Source organism: Tiliqua scincoides, chromosome 9, assembly GCF_035046505.1.
Source record: "Tiliqua scincoides isolate rTilSci1 chromosome 9, rTilSci1.hap2, whole genome shotgun sequence".
NCBI classification, from domain to species: Eukaryota; Metazoa; Chordata; class Lepidosauria; order Squamata; family Scincidae; genus Tiliqua; species Tiliqua scincoides.
This window is the reverse complement of record NC_089829.1, coordinates 23,762,098-23,781,707: the sequence shown is the minus strand read 5'-3', so window position 1 is coordinate 23,781,707 and position 19,610 is coordinate 23,762,098. Positions and strand designations below refer to the sequence as shown.

The 19,610-nt window shown below is 48.5% G+C and overlaps 1 protein-coding gene across 1 annotated transcript in view; it reads right to left on the bottom strand.

Moving 5' to 3' along the window:
- Positions 1-16,355, bottom strand: part of PIEZO1 (piezo type mechanosensitive ion channel component 1 (Er blood group)) — a 97,870-nt gene extending 81,515 nt beyond the window's left edge. Inside the window, exon 1 of the mRNA XM_066636926.1 lies at positions 15,546-16,355. Coding sequence (XP_066493023.1) covers positions 15,546-15,609 — 64 coding nt within the window. The 5' untranslated portion in view covers positions 15,610-16,355. The remainder of the gene's footprint in view (positions 1-15,545) is intronic.
- Positions 16,356-19,610: the final 3,255 nt, after the last annotated feature.

Genomic DNA, 19,610 nt, shown 5'->3' with positions numbered 1-19,610 from the left:
AACATTTGACCCCAAATGGCTCTGGATACAGCCAGCTCTGACAGTGACTCACATGAGCAGAGAAGCATGCTTTTTAGCCATGGTGTTTGAACAAATCACTGCCACATTACCTGCACGTTTTAAAATTGTTCTGACATGTACAGTAGTTTAATTTTGTCTAAGGGTTCCAAATGCTGCATGAACAGCACCATGCATTAAAAGCTCATGCCCACAAAAGGAAACACAACAGAGCTAAATGCCTGCATTTCTGTCCCTCCTGTTAGCATCTCAAGCCTAGCCCTAAGGTGCAACTGAATTAACACTGCAGAATGGATTGTACCATTTAAGGTGGCAGGTGGATGAACATGTTTCTGAATGCTCTCCCATGTAAAACACAGAACAAAACATTCTATGCAAACAGAAACCTTGCACAGAAGATAGGTTGTTCTAGAATCTCTTTCTAGATGTGCTAGATTTCTCCTTGCATATAGCACTTTTACATATCCAAAAATGCCATTGCCCATTTGCAGTCTGAAACAGTATAGTCTAGTCTGGCCCACAGGTAAACCAAGCCCCTGGACTGAGCAGTCTCTGGGCAATAGCAGTTTGCCATATTCAGTATTTATACAATGCTTGTATGGCATTCCAAATGCTTCATGCACTTCATCTCAGTCGAACTAGCAAAAGGCCTCCAAGGTTGATCATTCTGGGGGGGGAGGGGAGAAGAGGTACCAGGTTGCCTAAGGTCACCTAGCAAGTTCATAGCATCAACAACTCAGGGGCGGATCCAAGGGTACGTGCCCCCCCCAACTGTCATGCCAGCGGGGGAGGTCACCCTTCAAAATGGAGAGTGATTTCAGGCACCAGGGGTACACCCACACTGGGCAGGGTGTTGGCAGCGAGATCGCAACTGGGTGGGAGCCCAGGTCCACCCACCTAGAAGGTGCAGCTCCAGAGGGCAGAATTGGAATGGGAGTTCAAATCTACACAGTAGGTAGATTTGGGCTCCAAGTCCACGTGGGAGCCCAGTTCTACCCACCCAGCAAACCTTGGCCACAGAGGCCAAAGTTCAATCGGGAGACCAGGTCTACCTGCCTGGTTGACCTGGGCTCTGGAATTAAAGTAGAACTCATGCCCCCACCAACACAAACACTGAATCCGCCCCTGTAGCAACCGAAAACTTGCTAGCCCAGGTTGTCTTTACCTTACAACTCCTTAGCCATGAAGAGGCATTGCTTTTCTGTAATTAGCTAGAAATGGAATTTTAGACAGAAGCTTCATACAGCTTGCAATGTCCCCCATAGCCAAGATCTTTATACATGTTTACACACTATTAAGTCCTATTTAGCAAAGGTTCCTTCAAGGTTAATTAAACATTTTCTGTTTGCAGGTCCACCCTAGCTTATTGCTTCCTGCACATCATGATTGGGAAGTTAATAACAACGAGCCTCTTAATTGCCAAAAATATCTGCTTCTATTCCCCAAGAGGGTGAAGATTTAATTGTTGATTTCCTTTTTAAAAAAAAAACATCCTTTTCATTTTCAGTGCTCTTTTGCTATAAAAAAATATTAAAAGAAAATATGTAATTAAAATGGCCCACTATCATGGGAAAACAGAGACGGCTAATTAAGGGGACACTTGACACTTACTGTATTCCCCAACCAACTTGAACAGAAAACAATAATTAAAACATATGGATACACAAAATCTGGGGAACTGCTAAGTTATTTAAAGTTGGAGCATATGTGAATGCGGAGGAAATTTTTCAGGAAACGTGCTCTTTTGGGCCAAGATGTGCGGTCATATAATACATCTTGGTTCAAGCAGAGCATGTTTCCTGAAATTACAAAATTCAGCGAATCTATCCATGTTACTTCTGGTATTTATTTAGAGCCCAATCCTATCCAATCTTCCAGAACCGATGCAGGTGCAATGCAGCTCCAATGTAAGGGAACAAACATTCCCATACCTTGAGGAGGCCTCCATGACTGCCCCCCCCCAGGATGCAGTGCACACCCCATTAGCACGGCTGCACCAGGGCTGAAAAACTGGATAGGCTGGGCCCTTAGGACCCAATCCTATCCAACTTTCCAGCCCTGGTGCAGCTGCAATGCAGCCCCAAGGTATGGAAACAAATGTTCCCACACTATGAGGAAGCCTCTGTGACTGACTCCCCACCACAGGATGCAGTGTACCCCCTATTGGAACAGATGCACCGGCATTGGAAAACTAGATAGGATTGGGCCCTTAGGACGCAATCCTAACCCCTTATGTCAGTGCATTCCGGCACTGGCATAGCGGTGCCAATGGGACATGTGCTGCATCCTGCAGTTGGGTGTCATTCACAGAGGCCTCCTCAAAGTAAGGGAATGTTTGTTCCCTTACTTCAGAGCTGCATTACCCTTATGTCAGTGCTGGACAGCACTGACATAAGGGATTAGGATTGCGCCCTTAATCTCCTATTACAATGTGAGATCAAGAAAGCACCAGCCCCAACATGGATATAGTAACTGACTGTTGTAATTTGATACAAATTTTGCAGAAAAATTAATCTAAGAACAGAAATAGTAAGTGTATTTATGGCAGATGATTGTGTAATTGATACACTTATATGGAACTGAGAGGTTTTTTCTTGCTTTGTAATTTATAACAGAAAATAAAAATTAAAGGAACAAAAGCTGTAAAGAAGTTTTAAATGAAAGGAATAGGAGCCCCCCAAATCCACAATAGCATATTGCCTGCCCACTCTAGACACTACAATGGTGTTTTACTGGGGGAAAAGAAAGTACAGTAATCACAAATCAGGTCTGATAAAGACACAGGAGGACAACACGTCTACCCTTACCCCAAGGACTGCTGGGGAGCAAGACCCTTTTGTACATCTCACATTTGTCCAAGGCAAGACTGGAGAGGACATGAATAAAGGCCTTCTCAGCAGAGGCCCCCTCTCTATGGAACTCAGAGCCCAATTCCGAGCTCTCTTGCACTAGCGCAGGGGTGCCCAAACCCTGGCCTGGGGGCCACTTGCAGCCCTCGGGGACTCCCAATGTGGTCCACGGGGAGCCTCCAGTCTCCAATGAGACTCTGGCCCTCTAGAGACTTGCTGGAGCCCATGCTTGCCCAACACAAGTGCTTACAGCATGAGGGTGACTGTTCAACCTCTCACATGAGCTGTGGGATGAGGGCTCCCTCCACTACTTGCTGTTTCACATTTGTGATGCAGCAGTGGCAGCAAAGGAATGACCAGCCTTGCTTTGTGCAAGGCCTTTTATAGGCCTTGAGCTATTGCAAGACCTTCATTCATTCATATAAGTTCCATCTCCAATATGTTAATTTATGTAAATTTATTCAAATTTGAAATGTAAATTAATTCTTTTTCCCCCGGCCCCCAACACAGTGTCAGAGAGATAATGTGGCCCTCCTGCCAAAAAGTTTGGACACCCCTGCACTAGCGGTAAAAGCATACTGCCAGAGCTGTGTCGCAAACATGTTGTAAAGCACATTTACGGCACCTGGAGAGCAGGGAGTGCCAGCACTGGGCCTCAGTGCTGAAAAGAGTTGCCATGGGAGCGCCAGGTGGTAGGTAGCACTGCCAGGTGGCAGTGCGGCTTTTTGGGGTGAGGAGGATGGAACTGGACAGGGAGAGGGAGAATAAGGACTGGGAGTGGGGCAGATACAGTCATATCCTGTGCTCCCTCCCTGGCCAGGCAGCACACCAAGGGCCTTCTCGAGTCTGCATCCGCTCAAAAGTGGGAGCAGATCCAAGGATACCCATTGGTACTGTGGCAACGTTACCCGGGTTAAGGGAGAGTTACCTTCTGCCAAAGAGACTCCCAGCACTAGCCTGGTGCCCACAGAATGCAGTATCAGCCATTCTGATGCCACCGCTTGGGCATCAGCAAGCATAGGATTGGGCTACCAATCCCCTGGGATATTTGTGGAGCTCTCTCTCTCTTCACTTAGTAACTCTCTGAAGACCGGCTTACCCTCTCAGGTTTTTCTTGATTGCATTGAGTTTCTTGGTTTGTTTTTGCTCCTCTGTTAACAATGCTTTTATTTTGTTTAAAGCTCATTTTTAATGTTTTATTGCACTTTAAAATATATTAGCTGCCTTAAGTCTCTCTGAGAAGGAGGTGGGAGATCAATGCTTTGTTTATTTTAAAACACAGAACACACTGGATTGCACTGACTTGACTATGTCATCACCCGGGTTCTCCCTGAAAAGCGAGCGACCAAGGGGTGGCAAATCCTGAGAAAACGCTGGTGGGGTGCCTGCCTCAGGGCCCAGTCTTATCCAACTTTCCAGCACCTGTGCAACCACAATGCAGCCTTGAGGTAAGGGAACATTGAGGAGGCCTGCATGACTGCCTCCCCACCACAGGATGTAGCACACACCCTGTTGGCACGGCTGAACTGGCACTGGAAAATTGGATAGGATTGGGCCCTCAGTCTCCACCATCCTTCACATTCTCTAGTTACATCAGTAAAAGCCAGCCTCACAGAAAATAAGCTGCGCAAGACCATATAAGGGTATATATAAGGCAGGGCATATAAACCCAGGAATGGACCAAGCCAAGGGCACCACCCAAGCCAAGAGGAAAGGGGTGATTCACCCTTTCCTAAGAGCCCCTTCGTTTCACTGGGGAAATGAGTCAGGAAACTGCCACTGTGGCTACAACAGGGAACTCGCTATAGGGTGTGGCAGAGTAAAACTACCAACACCTGATGAATGCAGGACTCACTGGATCATCCATCAGGGCCATACTTGTTTGCTTCAGCTGTATCTCCCCACCTGTCCAGGATTCCAGCTGTATCCCCAGGCATGCGGAAGACAAGAGGAAAATGGAAAATTGTTCTGACTCAAGGTTCCTGAATGCATTTGCTCACTTTTCTTCAGGCATCCCCTTCTGGCAGTTAGAATTAAGACAGTCGAGCCACAGCAGAGCAGGTTTAGGGCCAAGACAAGCAGAAACCCTGCAGTAACCTCCCTTTGCCACTATCCCACCACAGATCTTGATTTGCTGCAGCGGAAGAGCAGCAAATTCATAGAAAGTGACAGAGAAGTGAGAGAGACATCCTGCACTTGTGCAAACTGATTTTGCAAGCAGCTTCCAGAGAAGCACGGAGGTCTCTACGGCACAGGGTTCTTATGTGAGCACTGAGTATGTGTTGATGATCCAGAGACAACCAACCACAGAGGCGACACTTAGCAGAGCCATGAAACGGAAGCTTGAGTTTTGCAATAAGGCAAAGACACCGGAATAATGGCAATGCCGGGCTTTGGACACCCATTGCCAGCATTCCCACGGCTGATGGGAGAACACTGAAGATTTGCTCTCTTCCTCTGCAGGATCAGTTTTTCTCCTGTCTTTTACACTGCACTCAGCACAGTCAGCAGAACTCTTCCTCCCCCAATTTTATGCTCACAGCTGCCCTGTGAGATAACTGAGGTGGGACGTCCCAAGACCTCCCAGCACCTGAAGCAGTGTGCCAAGTGGCTGCCTCCCTGTATCTGGGGCTGTGCCAGCCTCTGCTCCTGCCACTCTCTGGATTGGAAAAGGAAGCCCCTCCCCACCCTCTTCTCTGCCATTCTTCCTATTTCACTCCACACCCTCTTCCTATACTGATCCAGGGAGGGAGGAACAGTGGAAGGGAACAGGCAGACAGGGGTGGTTGCCCCCCCCCCTGCCAATCTGCAGCCTGCAACTACTGCCTCAATCAGCCCCATAAACCAAGCAGGCCAGCCTGAGAGAGTGATCTGATCATAGCAGAACAGGATAGAAGCCAGCAAATGCCAACCAAGGAAACCCTTTGATCAGCGATGCCTGGGTCACAAATGTTTCTGATGGAATCACTGAGCTCTTCTGTCCAAAGGCCAAAGCTTCATTTGAGCCATGACTCACTCAGGACCCAGTCCTGGAACTCATTTTCAATTGCAAGGATTAATTCCAGAAGGGGAGAACTACAACCAGGGCCACAAGTTTTAAGGTGATCAGTTAAAGGCTTAATTCCAGGTGAATTTACCTGACCCCCTAATTATTCAGGGGAACCGAAAACAGCAACCGGTTGGAAGTGTTTCTTCAAGGCTCATCACGGAGGTACAACTGGCTGAATGAAAAAGGAACTTTTAAAAAGATGGATTGCTCCTTTCCTTTTGCATCCCAAGCCAGGGCAGTTTGCTTTTCCAGACAGACCAGCTGTGGGTTTCCTTCCCACAATAAGATCCAAAGGAACTGAAGGCAACAGTACTTGGGCAAAATCAATGTCAGTTCATCTTTGAATCCAGGATCTTCTGCAATACCAATGGGGTTTGAATTTGTTTCTGTCCACAGGTATTTTTTGCATTCTGCTATTACCGTATAGGAGGGAATGTTTTACACTTTATTCCTAAATACAATAAAAAAAATATTATATTACAGAAAGTCTTGACACTGCATGGCAATAATTATGTGTTAAATTGTATGTCCACTTAAGAGAAATTGCCTCTTTCCTCCAAGATCCTAAGCAGGGCTCCATCATTAAAGCTAAATATGATTATAATGCAAAACCATAAATTAATGTGCCACCAGTCAAACTATTCCATTTCAAATATATTATTTGTTTGACAGCTTGAGTCAATGATTAAGGACCTCTGAGCCTGTGCAGAGTACTTTTGTTTCTCCACATCTTGGTCCCATACACCTGTCTGGCTGCCTGCCACACAGGCCTGAGCCCACATTTTCATTTCATAACCTGTTCAGTGGTAGATCATGCCGTTGCAGGCAGGAGATCACAGGTTTGATCCCCGGCTAAGACATACCTGCCTAAAACCCTCGTGAGTCACCGGCCGTCAGCACAGGCAACACTAGATGATCTAATGGCAAATACAGAACAAAGCAGCTTCCTGTGTCACTCATGTGAAAAATGTACAATGCTGACTGCACAAGTATATATCCAGAGGAATTTCAGGAGTTGACAACAAGACAGGAGGAGGGGCTTGAGGAAAGGAGGAAACTCAGTACAGTGAAACCAAGAACACCAGCTCAGCAGGTCAGGTTTGTTGCAAGAGAGAGATAGCAAGGCAAAGGGTGGAGACCAGGCCTTCAGTGTCACAGTGTCACTAGACAGATGCACATATTTGCGAGCTTGTCTGTCTCTCACACCCACTCACTCCATATTCTTTAAGATGCCCAGGAATACATTCTGATTGTGCTGCTTTGTAACTCAGACAGAATGGACTACAGAAGCCGACTGGAATGGCCATGACAATGGCGCAGCAGGAAACGGAGAGCACTTCTGAGCATGTGCAGAGTGGTTCTCCTTTTCAGCCAGCCTCCACACATCAGGAGTTGTGGAGCAGGGTGTTCCTGGTCAGAAGAGAGCAAATGGGGTGAGGAGTTGCTTCCAAACCAGCTGGAGCACTGGCACCTTTTCTTTTAGAGGTCTACAGTGGCAAGAAGTCAGATACAGAAAATCAGACACAGACTTCTGTTCAATGACCAGCTGTGGCCTTTGGTTTGCCAAGTCATGTGTTTTGTTCTTATTTTTCTGTTTGTTCTTTTTGTTTCTCTATCATGCTTCTGGGCATTTGCTGTTGAGATGTTCCAGTTTCATTTGTAACTTTTCAGAACATACAACCATACATTCTTGTTTAAAAAAATTTTTTTTAAAAAAGACACAGACTATGGAGCTCGGGGGAGCATCAGAATCTTGCCCACACTTGTCCTTGAGCTTTAGGTTCCAAAGGAGTATGGCAGAGGTGCTACAAAAATGCAGGATCCCCTTTACTGCAACTCTGCAAACATGCTGAAGAAAACAAGGGAGTCCAACCAGATCAGGCCTAAGGGGATCCATCCAGCTCAGCATCCTCCTGCCTATCCTGGCCCAACAGATGCCCCAAGAAAGCCACAAGCAGGGCACGGAGGCAGACGCTGTAGTGCTTGTCCAGGACCCAGTAGTTACACAGCCTCTGAACATGGAGGTACTACATAGCTTGCCCTGTAGTGCTTGCCCAGGACTCAGTAGTCATGCTGCCTCTGAACTTGGGGCTCTACATAGCTCTGCCTTGTCTGCTCTGACTACCCCACCAATTGGTTCCATTCTATCCCCTCTGAAGAATAAGATTGCTGATTTGAGCAACAAGAACTAGATATATGAGTGCTAAGCCAGCAAATATACATACACACCCCACAATTTGACCAAGAAATCGTCTCTCTTTTAACCTGCAGAAATGATTCTGCAAACCCAGGGCTTTGAATGGGCATTGGAGAGCCAGCTGTATTCTGTTCCTGTACATAGTTCCCCAGAGATGGAGCATGTAGGATCTGAAACCAGATCTTGCAGAGAGTGTAAGACACCAGTTCCAGTCACTATTCCCTGCAACATTTTCTTTCTGAGATGAGTACCAGACAAGCAGTGCAGTTTTGGATCAAACTCACTGCCGCTTTTGCAGGCACAGTTATAATTAAACTTCTCACATCCTGCAGACGACTTGGTGAGTCACCGCTGAGAGAGAGAGAGAGAGAAATGCACAAGCTGAAACAAATAGAAGACCTCCATGCCTGTTCAGGAAAGAAAAAAAACGCAACACTGTGTTACCAGTCAAGGAATGAGTTTTGGAGAGGTACACACTAACCACACTGCAAGTCTGTCCAGCCTCATCTGTGACTTGCAAAATCTTTTTCCCACCCCAGCGGTCCGCTGTGACCACAAGTGAAACTGCATCATGACTGCTTCCAGTCACTGCATGCAACTACCCAAAGAGAGGGAGGGGGGCAGAGAGGTTGGTTGAAAACATAACCAGGAGTGAAACAGGTCAGGGTTCCACTTGCCGTCATCACCCCCCACCCACCCACCACCAGCCAAAGAGCTTTGTTCCCACATTAGAAGAAAAGAGCCCTGCTTCATCAGGCCCAAGATCCCTCTTGGCTGGTATCCTGCCCTACCCAGTGACCAACCAGAAGCCCACAGGGAAGCCCACAAGCAGAAACAAGGGCCTCCTCCCTGCTGCCCCCCAACCATCACATCCTGCCTCTGAATTTGGAGGTGGGCACACAGATCCATCACAATTCAGCTCCATGAACAGACTTATCCTCTGCTAATTTGCCCAACCTGCTTTTAAAGCCAACTAAGCCAAAGGCCACTGTGATGTCTTGTGGGCGTGAGTTCCACAAACTGATTCTATGAAGAACTTGCTTTAGTCTGTTCCAATTCTGTCACCAGTCCATTGCACTGGACAACCCTGAGGTACAGAACTATGGAAGCCAAGTGTTCTCTCTCACCATTTTTGCCACAGGATGCTCAATTTTACAAGCCTCTATCAGGCTCCCCTTCAGCTTTTTCTTCTGCTTTTGCCTTCCCTTGCAGGGATCCAGCCTCCTGGTTACCTGGGTTGCCCCCATTCCTGCTCTGTAGGGAGCCCTGAATTGCACATAGAACTGCCAATGCAGCACACCACCAGTCTGCATGAGAGCCATGCATGCAGATTCCTGGCCTGCAGGCATTTCCCCCATCCCCAGAGTGTCACCCTCACACAGAAGCCAGTCTGGCAACACACACACACCTCCTGCTGCCAACTGAAAGATGAAGCTGCTCTTGGACAGTCACTGTCTTCCCTGGTGAGGCTGAGGATGGATGTTTTGCTACCTAGGGGTTCCAACCTTTGAGTCTCCCCCCCCCCCTCCGCAAACACAAACAGGGCCTGACAAGACTATCCAGCCCTTGACTTTGCAAACACACAACAGCCTTCATTTCCATGACTTAGAAGTGGACATGAGGCAGGCAGTCAGTTGCCTGCCTGCGGGGGGGGGGTGGGGGTGGGAGAGCTTCATAGGGTGCCACGCTGGCAAGGTTGCACTGCAACTAACCCGGGTCCCTGACTTCCTGAAACCAACATCAAACATCTCCTACACATTTTCTGCTGGTCCCAAGGCAGCTGCTTTATTGATCTAGCTTTGCTGGAATTCAAGTGCTGCAGTCAGTGTGTCTTCCAGGCGCACAGGACAAGGAGGAGGAAGAATGAATTAAAATAGTCTTTTTATACCCCCAGACGACCAAACTAAGCTGGTTTCACCTGGCCCCTCACTGAAAGCAACTTGCATCTCCCTTTTGAACAGCCTCTGCAATATGTACGTGAGTGCACTTATTTGTAGGTCACATCCCAACTGAGCACATAAGCTTCACATCTGTGAAGGCTTCACTACCACACAGATCACATTCCATGGTGGCCAGCTAGACCAGTGCTTTTCAGCCACTGGCTTTCACAGCAGGTCAGGTAGCACTTGGCCCTGTGTCCATGGTGGCGACATGGCACCATCCCAGAGGGACTGGCCCAACTGTGAAGATGGTTGGGGAAGCAGCATGTTAGTGGAGACACAGACATGCCTCTGCAGCTGCCTGGAACATCCAAAGAGGGAGTAGGTTGGGGAAGGAAGGTGCACAGCAAAGCCAAAACCGTGATACAAGTAGCCCGCTCCTGTGCCATCTCTGCTGGCAGTCTCAGGACTTGAAAAAAAATGACACCTGCAAAAGGTGGTATGGGTGGGGGGGTTGAAAAGGCCTGTGCTGGATCACTCCTAAGTCAAGGTCTGGAGAACATAGCAGGCCCTGAGAGGGATAGCTCTGCCCTAGATGCTATGTTGCGTCTACCTCCCAGGATCAAATGTTTTTCCCAGTGTCAAGCAGCAAGCATGTCAGAGTTGCAATCCTATGCACACTTTCCTAGAAGAAAGCCCCACTGAATCAGACTTGCAGAGAATTGTGCTGCAAACCTATTTGCATACACTTAAAAGCAGGGTTCTGTTGCGGAGAGACCTACCAATGCAGAATTAGTTGGTGTTGGAACACAGAATGACTGTGGCCATCTTCAGCACCAAAAGGGTGCAAAGAAAATACTATCTTTTCAAAATTCAGCAGCAGGCAAATCCACTCCATCATTAGCCAGCCTGGAAACAAGTACCAGTGCACCGAGAAAGTGTCATTTTCAAATAAAGTTATCAGCCAGTAGCAATGTGTTTGGCAGGTAGGGAGAAGGAGGGAATCACGGTCTTTTGCTTCCAGTTTGCAAGAATGACCAAGCTTCCAACATACACTGCAGAAGAATGCTTCTTTTGCAGCCAGAATGAACGTATTATCCCAAAAAATCCAGAGCGAATCAGAATTGCACTCCGAGAGACAAGAGTAAACCTACTGGAGATCCAAGCTAAGAGGTCTTAACAGCTGCCCAGTTCTCTCCATACAGTGCAAAGCCACTTTCCTGGCAGGACAATTCCAGAAGGACACAGACCTTTCCTTCATATCTCTGGACAACACCAGCCTCTCTTTCCCCAACGGCCACAGGGTGTATTAACCAACGGCTGCTCCAGAGTTTACCTTTGCAACAGTGCCAGGGGTGGTTTTGCTTGTTCATTAATATGTGGGTACAGCTGGCTAGCTGGATGCATATATGGATTCAAAAACGCAGAGTTCTGGGGAGAGAAGGGAGGAGGGGAAGAAGTGGATCTCTTGTTGAAGGAAGTCTGACAGCATGGCTGCGGATGATACAGCCAGAATAATTCTGAAACAAGCTGGGAACAAGGAGTGGCCTGCAAAAACTGTCCACTGTCTTGTTTTCAACACTGGCAACAGTTCTCACTGAATGAAACAGCTCATCACTTCAATTCCCCAAATCCGCTTAAAATCAAGAAGGGCATCACAAAGGGATGTAACCAGTGCACCAAAAATCCCATCCACACCAATGGAAGACAAGTGCTTTGCATGACACAACACTGGGCCTGCATCCTTCAAGGACCACTAACTACAGAGTCGCCCTTTCATATCAACAGAGCATCAACGCAGCTACTTACACAATTCAGCCACTGTTGTTGCTGTTAGTGTGATCAGAGTTTCCACTTAAGACAAACTGGCAAAATTTCTCTCCATACTGGAGTATTATAAGGCATTTTGTATGCTACCAAATACTGGACTTATAATAAAAATACGATTCCTTCCTGATTCTGTATAAAGCTCTCTTTGCAACAGGGGAAATGATTCCGATTTAAGATAGCACCCTCAACGTACAATGCATTTTATAGTACAGTTGAAGTAAGAGAACTCCCTGCCCCAACTAATTTACAATCAGGGCTGAAAAGCTAACAAAGCAATAGAAAGGCAATGAAATGAAAGACCAGTAGATGGGAGTGGGGGGAGAGGGGCAATCTGTTTCGTACGTTTTGCAGTCGTGACATATGATGAACCCAGACCACACCAAAGTGGGCCAGCCAGTCCAGCATCCTGCTTTTCACAGTGGCCACCCACAGGCTCCAAAAAGAAGCCCACAAGCAGGGCATAAACACAAGACTGGTCCCCTGCTGTTGTTGCCCCCCCCCTCCAGCAACCAGTGTTCAGAAGTACAATGCCCCTGACCATGGATGTTCTAAATAGTCACGATGATGGACAGACAGCCTGATCCTAACTTGCACTGAAACCGGCCTGCCCCCATCCAGCACAGGGCTGGGGCTGGTTACTGCCCAACTCAGAGAAAAAGGAATTAATTCTCATGGCAGCTGCCCCAATGGGGCTACTTAGATCTGCACCACCAAAATCTGCCCACTGAATCGCTTGCCACCCATCTTCCCCCCACACTGGATCTTCCCCGTTCCACCCCCCACCAGCCTTCCCAAACCCCTGGGCCAGCCTAGGAAGACCGGCACAAACTCGCCACTTTCTGTTGGTGTGGAGGCTGGATTTGTCCTCCATGGGGTGCACGTCCTTGTGCCAGCGCAGCTGACTTACAAATCATCACAGATGTGCCTTAAATCATGCTTGCCACAGGGACTTGCATCGGTCCAGAGAATGCTCAGGATTGCGCTCTAACAGACCTTCTCCTTCTCTATGAATTCTAAAGCTGAAGATCACAACTGTCACCCCCCCCCCCTTGTAGCAGCAAATGCCTTAAGTCAGTGGTTCTCAAACTTTTGGCACCAGGAGCCACATTTTAGAATGAGAATCTGTCAGGACCCACCGGAAGTGATGTCATGACTGGAAGTGACATCATCAAGCAAGAAAATTTTTCATAGTCCTTGGCTGCAATCCTACCCATATTTACCCAGGAGTAAGTCCCATTTACTATCATTGTTAAAAGCATATACATAGTAACCTGCTAAAAGTACAGATCTGCAACATTCCCCAAATGCAGTCACATACCATGCTAGTATCAAGTCAAATATATTTTTAAAATATATATATTTTTAAAAAGTCAAATGTATTTGCTATGAAACGAATGGGGACCCACCTGAAATTGGTTCGCGACCCACCTAGTGGTTTCCGATCCAGTTTGAGAAACACTGCCTTAGTTAATTGTATGTCGTGTGAAAGGAAGTTCTTTCTTTTGCCTGTACAGAACTTCCTGCCAATCAATGTCAAAGGATGACATTCCCACACCCCACCCCATGCTCCTAGTATTATGGGAGCCAGAACAGACCCTCACTCCTCTTCAAATTATGCACAGTTTTATGCAAGTCTGCCAAGGCCCCACTTAATCACCTTCCTTCTGAACTCCCTCACAGAGAAGATGCTCCAGTCCCTGCAACAACTGGAGCTGCCCTTTCCTGAACCTTCTTCAATATCTGATGCAATGGCTAGTCAAAAAGACAGGTTTCCCAGTTTTGATCTAAAGCTTCGTCATACTTTGGTAATCTTTTCCTGGATGAAAATGAACCCCACCCTGTGCCAGTGCCCAGGCTGGAAACATACTTCAAATTCCTAGGAGACAACCTCAGAATTTTTGTAGGTGCCAGACACACAGGACTTTCAAAGGTCTGTGTGTTGGCATTGCATGTTCCCCTGCACTAGTTCCTGGGTTTGTTTAATATTAAGAAACAAAACAAAAAAATCCCTGCTGGCATCCAGCTTGCATTTACTCTTACAAGGAAGGTAAAATTCTTTCACTCTTTAGAAGCTTGTTTGCTTTAACTTTTCATCCTGGGAAAAGAAACCCTGGAACTGGCTTGGTCAGGTTAGAGCTGGGCAGTTGCACAATGCTTATTGTGTTTCCAGTCATGCACACCAATCCGAGAACATCACCTGATTAAAACTCAATCAGAGGACCTCTGGTGTCCAACAGCCACCCATCAAAAGCCACACAACACATGGGTGGCTTGAAGAGGGGGCAAAGGAGGTAGTAACAGACTGGGGACTGGCCAGGCCATGTTGAAGAACTGGATTTGGAGGAGGGACTTGGTTGCCGGGAAGCTCTTCCCAGCACACATCAGTTTCCTGACTCCCCATTTCATTCCATACTGTACAGTTCAAAGCAAAAGACTTTCAGTATACTGGGAGGGAGGGAGGAGGAAAAACACCGAGCCAACCTCAATGGCAAATGACATCTTCTCCTTCTCTTAAGGTTCCTTTGTTGGTGCAAGGTAGCCACAGCCCTTACTGGCAGGACAAATTAGGCACGTGCTGTCAGGACTGGGAAGTGGTGTGCTGGTGGGTGTGAGTGTGTATATGGAAAGAATGCCTTCCCTGCAACCAGAGCACAGCAGTGCCTGACTCTTTGCAGGGACCAAAGAGTAACTGCCTTTCAGTGTCTTCTGCAAGGTCCTGGACCTTTTCTCCAGCCCACACAGGTGACTCATGGTCAGAGCCCCACATGGACCATTCAGTGATGAGCAAGGAATCTGTAGGGCACACAAGAGCTCCTCTTGCTCTTTCCTGCACTGGGAACCTCAGATCTTCTGAAGAGGGAAATGAAAGAGGCTCAGACTGACCTCCAAGCCCTATTCACATGAGAGTCAGTGTTGAGTACAGCCAATGAGCCACTGTAGGATTTGGAGGGGATCTTTAAAGGTCATCTAGTCTACCCCAGAACCACCACCCCTTGTTTGTTTCAGAGCAAGAAATTATGTAGACAGACAAAATCCTGACCCTCACAGCACAACCCCATGCATGCCTAATCAGAAGTAAGTCCCATTGTATTAAATGGGGCTTCTTCCCAGGAAAGTGTTGTAGGTCAGCATCCTGGGAAGCCTCCTGTCTCATTTCAGCTACAAGCTGCCTGTGGGGGCCTGAGAAAATCACTTATCCAGCAAGGCTAGAACCTCCCAGGCTGTAAAACGGTGAGAGCCTTACTCCAGAGTAAGCGACTTACTCCGGATTGGGTTACACATGGGACTGGGCTACAGTAGTGCAAAACGAGGGACACGACGATTGAGAAAGAACCCCAACTTTTTTTTCATCAGCTGGGAAGACCCGAAGGAGACCTGAACGCTGCAACTCTATACACTCCAGCAGGGGAGTAAGTGCCCAATCCTATGCATGTCTACTCAGATCTAAGTCCCATTACAGTCAATGGTGCTTACTCCCAGGAAATTACGGAGAGGCTGCAATCCTAGCCATATTTTCCTGGGAGTAAATTTCATTGAACGCAATAGGACTTACTTCTGAGTAGCATAGGCTTGGGTTAAGTTCCACCGAACATAACAAGGCTTACTCCCGAGTAGACATGCCAAAAACCGCGCTATCAACCCCTCCCCCGCCAGGTTGGAAGATGCGCGTGTCTGAGAACCCGGAGCAAGGAGGAGGGAGGGAGACGCGCCGCAGTTCTTACCGGCCAAGAGGGAGAGTGGCAGGAGCAGCCAGTAGAGGACGCCGCACAAGACCCGCAGCTCCATATTGGGGGCGGCAGGCACGGCGGTCCCGGCTCGGACAGCAGGCGACGCGCCCTCGGTCCGCTCAGGCGCAAGCTGCGCGCCCGGGAAGCGCCAGAGCCGGCATGCTCGCTGGTCCCACGGGAGGGCGGAGTCGCCAAGCCTCCCTCCCCCCCAAAAGTCCCGCGATCAGGGGGCGAGTCCTCTTCGCTGGCCGGGGAGAGCAGGCATGGTGGCGGCGGGGCGAGCTCCAGGCGACAACTCCCTCTCCGCAGCAGGCGTCCGGGGAGGCTCCGGGCAGGGCACGGGGCTTAGAGCCCAATCCTCTGGCTACTCAGAAGTAAGTCCCACTATAGTCAATGGGGCTTACTCCCAGGAAAGTGTGGATAGGCTGTAACCTGAGAGCCCAATCCTCTGCCTATTTACTCAGAAGTAAGTCCCACTATAATCAAGGGAGCTTACTCTCAGGAAAGTATGGAAAGGATTGTTTTTCGTGTCTCCCCTGGAGGGGCCGGAGTCCGATCCGGAGCCCCCCTGGAGCCTCCAGAGCCAGCCTCTCTCGGTGGCGCCTCCGCCTTCTTCCTCCCGGCCCGCGGGGAACTCCAGCCCAGCCCTCCGGAGAAGAGCCAGCGGTCAAGTTGTCTCCGGCTACCCCGGGGCAGCTGCTCCGCGGGACGTCGCCGGGTCTTCCCCGCCGCGCCGCGCCTCTTCTGCCAAGTCCGGTAGCAGCAGCCCCGCGGCGGCGTCTCCTGCGCTCCCCCTGCCCGCAGCACGTGTCTGGCTCCGGCCGGGGCGGTGCTGCTTTGCGTCAAACTTGTACTTCGCTGGAGAAGCCGCCTCTTGGCTTGGCTCTCCGGCAGCTGGCTGTCTGCAGTGCCGCCCCTGCCGGGCCCTTCCCCAGGGAGGCAGCACCATCTAGCGCCCTCTCGGCCCCATCGCAGCCGCCTCTGCTGTTCAAGGGAGCCCCAGCCAGTTTCCAGAGCTCGGCTTGGACCGCGGGACGAGAGGACCCCTGAGCATATGAAGAGTGCCTTTCCGCCCTGGAGTGAGAAAGGCGCTAAGCTGCGCCAGGTCAGGTCGAGGCTGAAGAAACAGGCTGCACCTGTTGAATGTCTCGTGTAGGCAGAAAGTTCCCCATTCAGTCTTGGGCGCCTCCAACGAAAAGGAGCTCGAACGACAAAACTGGGGGGGAGGAGATCTGGGGCGAAGTCCCCTGGAGTGAAATGGACCAGACCCCCCCTTGAGTAGGCGTAGATGCTCCAGTGAGGGTGTAGGCGCCACCTGGTGGTCCTCAGTCAGGGGGCATTCAGACCACCCAGGGCTTGGCTGGGGTGGGGGAGACCGCACCTGTCTCCAACCCTTCCAGGTACTCTGCCCCGCTCACAGCTTGAGAGTCACTGCTGTAAATGGAGAGCTGTCCACATTCCTCGCTTTCTTGGAACGAGGATGTTCCAAGAACGTCATGACCAGTGGCGTAGCTAGAGGGGGGGCAAAGCACTAAGTTTTTCAGAGAGGCTCACCGCAGCGTGGGAGCGGCCCTCCCCTTCGGAGTTTAGGCCTCCGTTTTGCTTCCCCCCCCCCAATGGCTCTGAAGGGGAGGAACCGCTTCCACCCAGTGATGAAGCTCCATGAAAAACTTAGTGCTTTGTACCCCCTTCTAGCTACCCCCTGGTCAAGACCAGTGGCGCTCAAACTTTCAACTTTAGGGATGCTGGACCTTTAACAAGTGTATAGAAGAGAGAATTTCAGCAGGTGCAACTTGTCATCCCACAGATGATAAGCTGCACCTGCTGAAATTATCTCTCCTACACAATTTTAAAGGTCCAGGATCCCTAAAGTTGAAAGTTTGAGCACCCCTGGTCTTGACTAATAGAAACATCATTCCATGGTCTCCCGAAACTCCTTGTTTCAGCACAGTCAATTCAGCTTCCTCTTCCTTATTCCTCCAGGTGTCTTCCTCTAGGTTTGAAACGTCCCTCATTTCCACCTGCTGCCCTCATATGAAGACATCACCTTTGTTGCATAAGCAGTTATTTCTGAAGCTACTTAATATTTGCACACACATTGAGTAGTCACTTAAACCCATGTTTCTCAAATTGGGTTGGGACCCACCAGGTGGGCTGTGAGTCAATTTCAGGTGGGTCCCCATTCATTTCAATGTGTATTTTATTTTTAATATAGTAGACTTGATGCTACCATAGTATGTGACTGCACTTGGGGAAATGTTACAGATCTGTACTTTTAACAGGCTACTATGTACATGCTTTTAACAATGAGAGTGGATGGGGCTTATTCTTGGGTAAATGTGAATAGAATTGCCACCTTTGGGATGTTTAGGGAATTTTTTTTTAACAGATCAGCAACTGCTTGGGTGGGTTAGGAGGATTTTGGCATTGTTTTAAATAATTTTTTAACTTATTCTTATTATAAACTTCTTAATATACTTATTTAACTTTGATTTTGCCGTATGGAGGGTGGTGTTAAAAATTTTCCTGCTTGATGACACCACTTCCAGATTAATGACATCACTTCTAGTTGGTCCCAACAGTTTGTCATTCTTAAAGTGGGTGCTGAAAAGTTTGAGAACCACTGGCTTAAATGCTTTCTTAAAAGTGAAATACTGCTGCTTCCTACTATATCTACATCTACATAAATGCTGCCACTCTGTGCGTACTCTGCTGGCCCTGAACAAACTGCTCTGTGCCCTGCTGCCATCAGGGATGTGGGTGCAGGAAGCAAGGAACAGGGCCTTCTTAGTTGCAATTCCCTCCCCAGAAGATTCATCTTGCACCCTGCTTGTCAACCTTACCACAGATACTGTAGACTGTCTCAAGGATCCCAGTGGGAAATTTCAGTCAGGAAATTGGGGGTTCAGGGTGACGTGAAGAGAGAAAGAGCTAGAGGTTACTTTTAACATGTATGTTTGACCCTTCAGAGTGTGTGGTGAATGGGGAAGAGCTGTGCCTCTGGACCGGCTCCCAGCCCTGGATTAACCACTTAGCAAAATAAGCATGTGTTTAGAGCATCAAGGGAAGAGGAGCACCACAGAGTTTTTCCCAGTGCTGGACTTACCATGGACCCTGGAGCAAAAAAACCCAAAATAGATTAATTCGAAATCTACTTAATGAAATTTCTTTTGACAAAGTAATATTTTTCTGCTTTAAAGCACCAAAATGCTTAAGAAAATACAAGAATTTAAATTAAAACAACCTTTTACCAGCCATTACCTTTGTGGTGTGTGTCTGGCTTTAACCAAACTCTGTAAGCAGCAGCATGGTGCTTACAGAGCAGAAGCAGACTGAGTGCTAGAGAGATAGGGCTGGATCTGGATCAGTCCTTTCTCAGGTGTAAGATCTGCAAGCCTTCACTGAAATATAGGCACAGATTTCTCTAACAATTCCCAGGAGTCCTGCACTTCCTGGAGAGTAAGTGGTATTCCTTTCATGAACCAGTATTTGATTCCAACAGCAGGATGAAGTCTATCACAGGAGGATGTCACGGCATCCTTTCAGCTGGTGAAGCAGCCTAGAAGCTTCTGGGCAATTGGAAGTGTCCAAAAATAAGAAAAAGGCAGGAGATGAGACAGAGCCAAAGAGTCCAGCTAGGACCAGGAACTCAGCCAGAAATCAGCAAAGAAGCTAGAAGTCAAGCCAGGAGCCAGAATGGAAATCCAGACCCGATGAGTCCACCCAGGAACAGGAAGTTAGCCAGAAATCAGCTAGGGAGTCAGGACCAGGAGAGGAGCCAGGCGCCAGAGCAGCCAGAAGTGAGGGAGGAAGCCACCAGCACTCAGGAAGGAAGCTGGGAATGAGGACGGATTGCGTACACTTATTTTAAGTGCACAGAGCGTGCTCTCAGGAGCATGGCTAGACAGGCCAGGGATGTCTAGCAAGGTGGGAAGCCCCACAGTATGTTTTAATTTGGCTGATGCATGTCTGCATTGACCCCTGCAGGTCCAGGAAAGGGATTTAATATGGCATGCCCCAGTGCCACCAATTCCACCCACTGGGCCCAATCCACCTGTT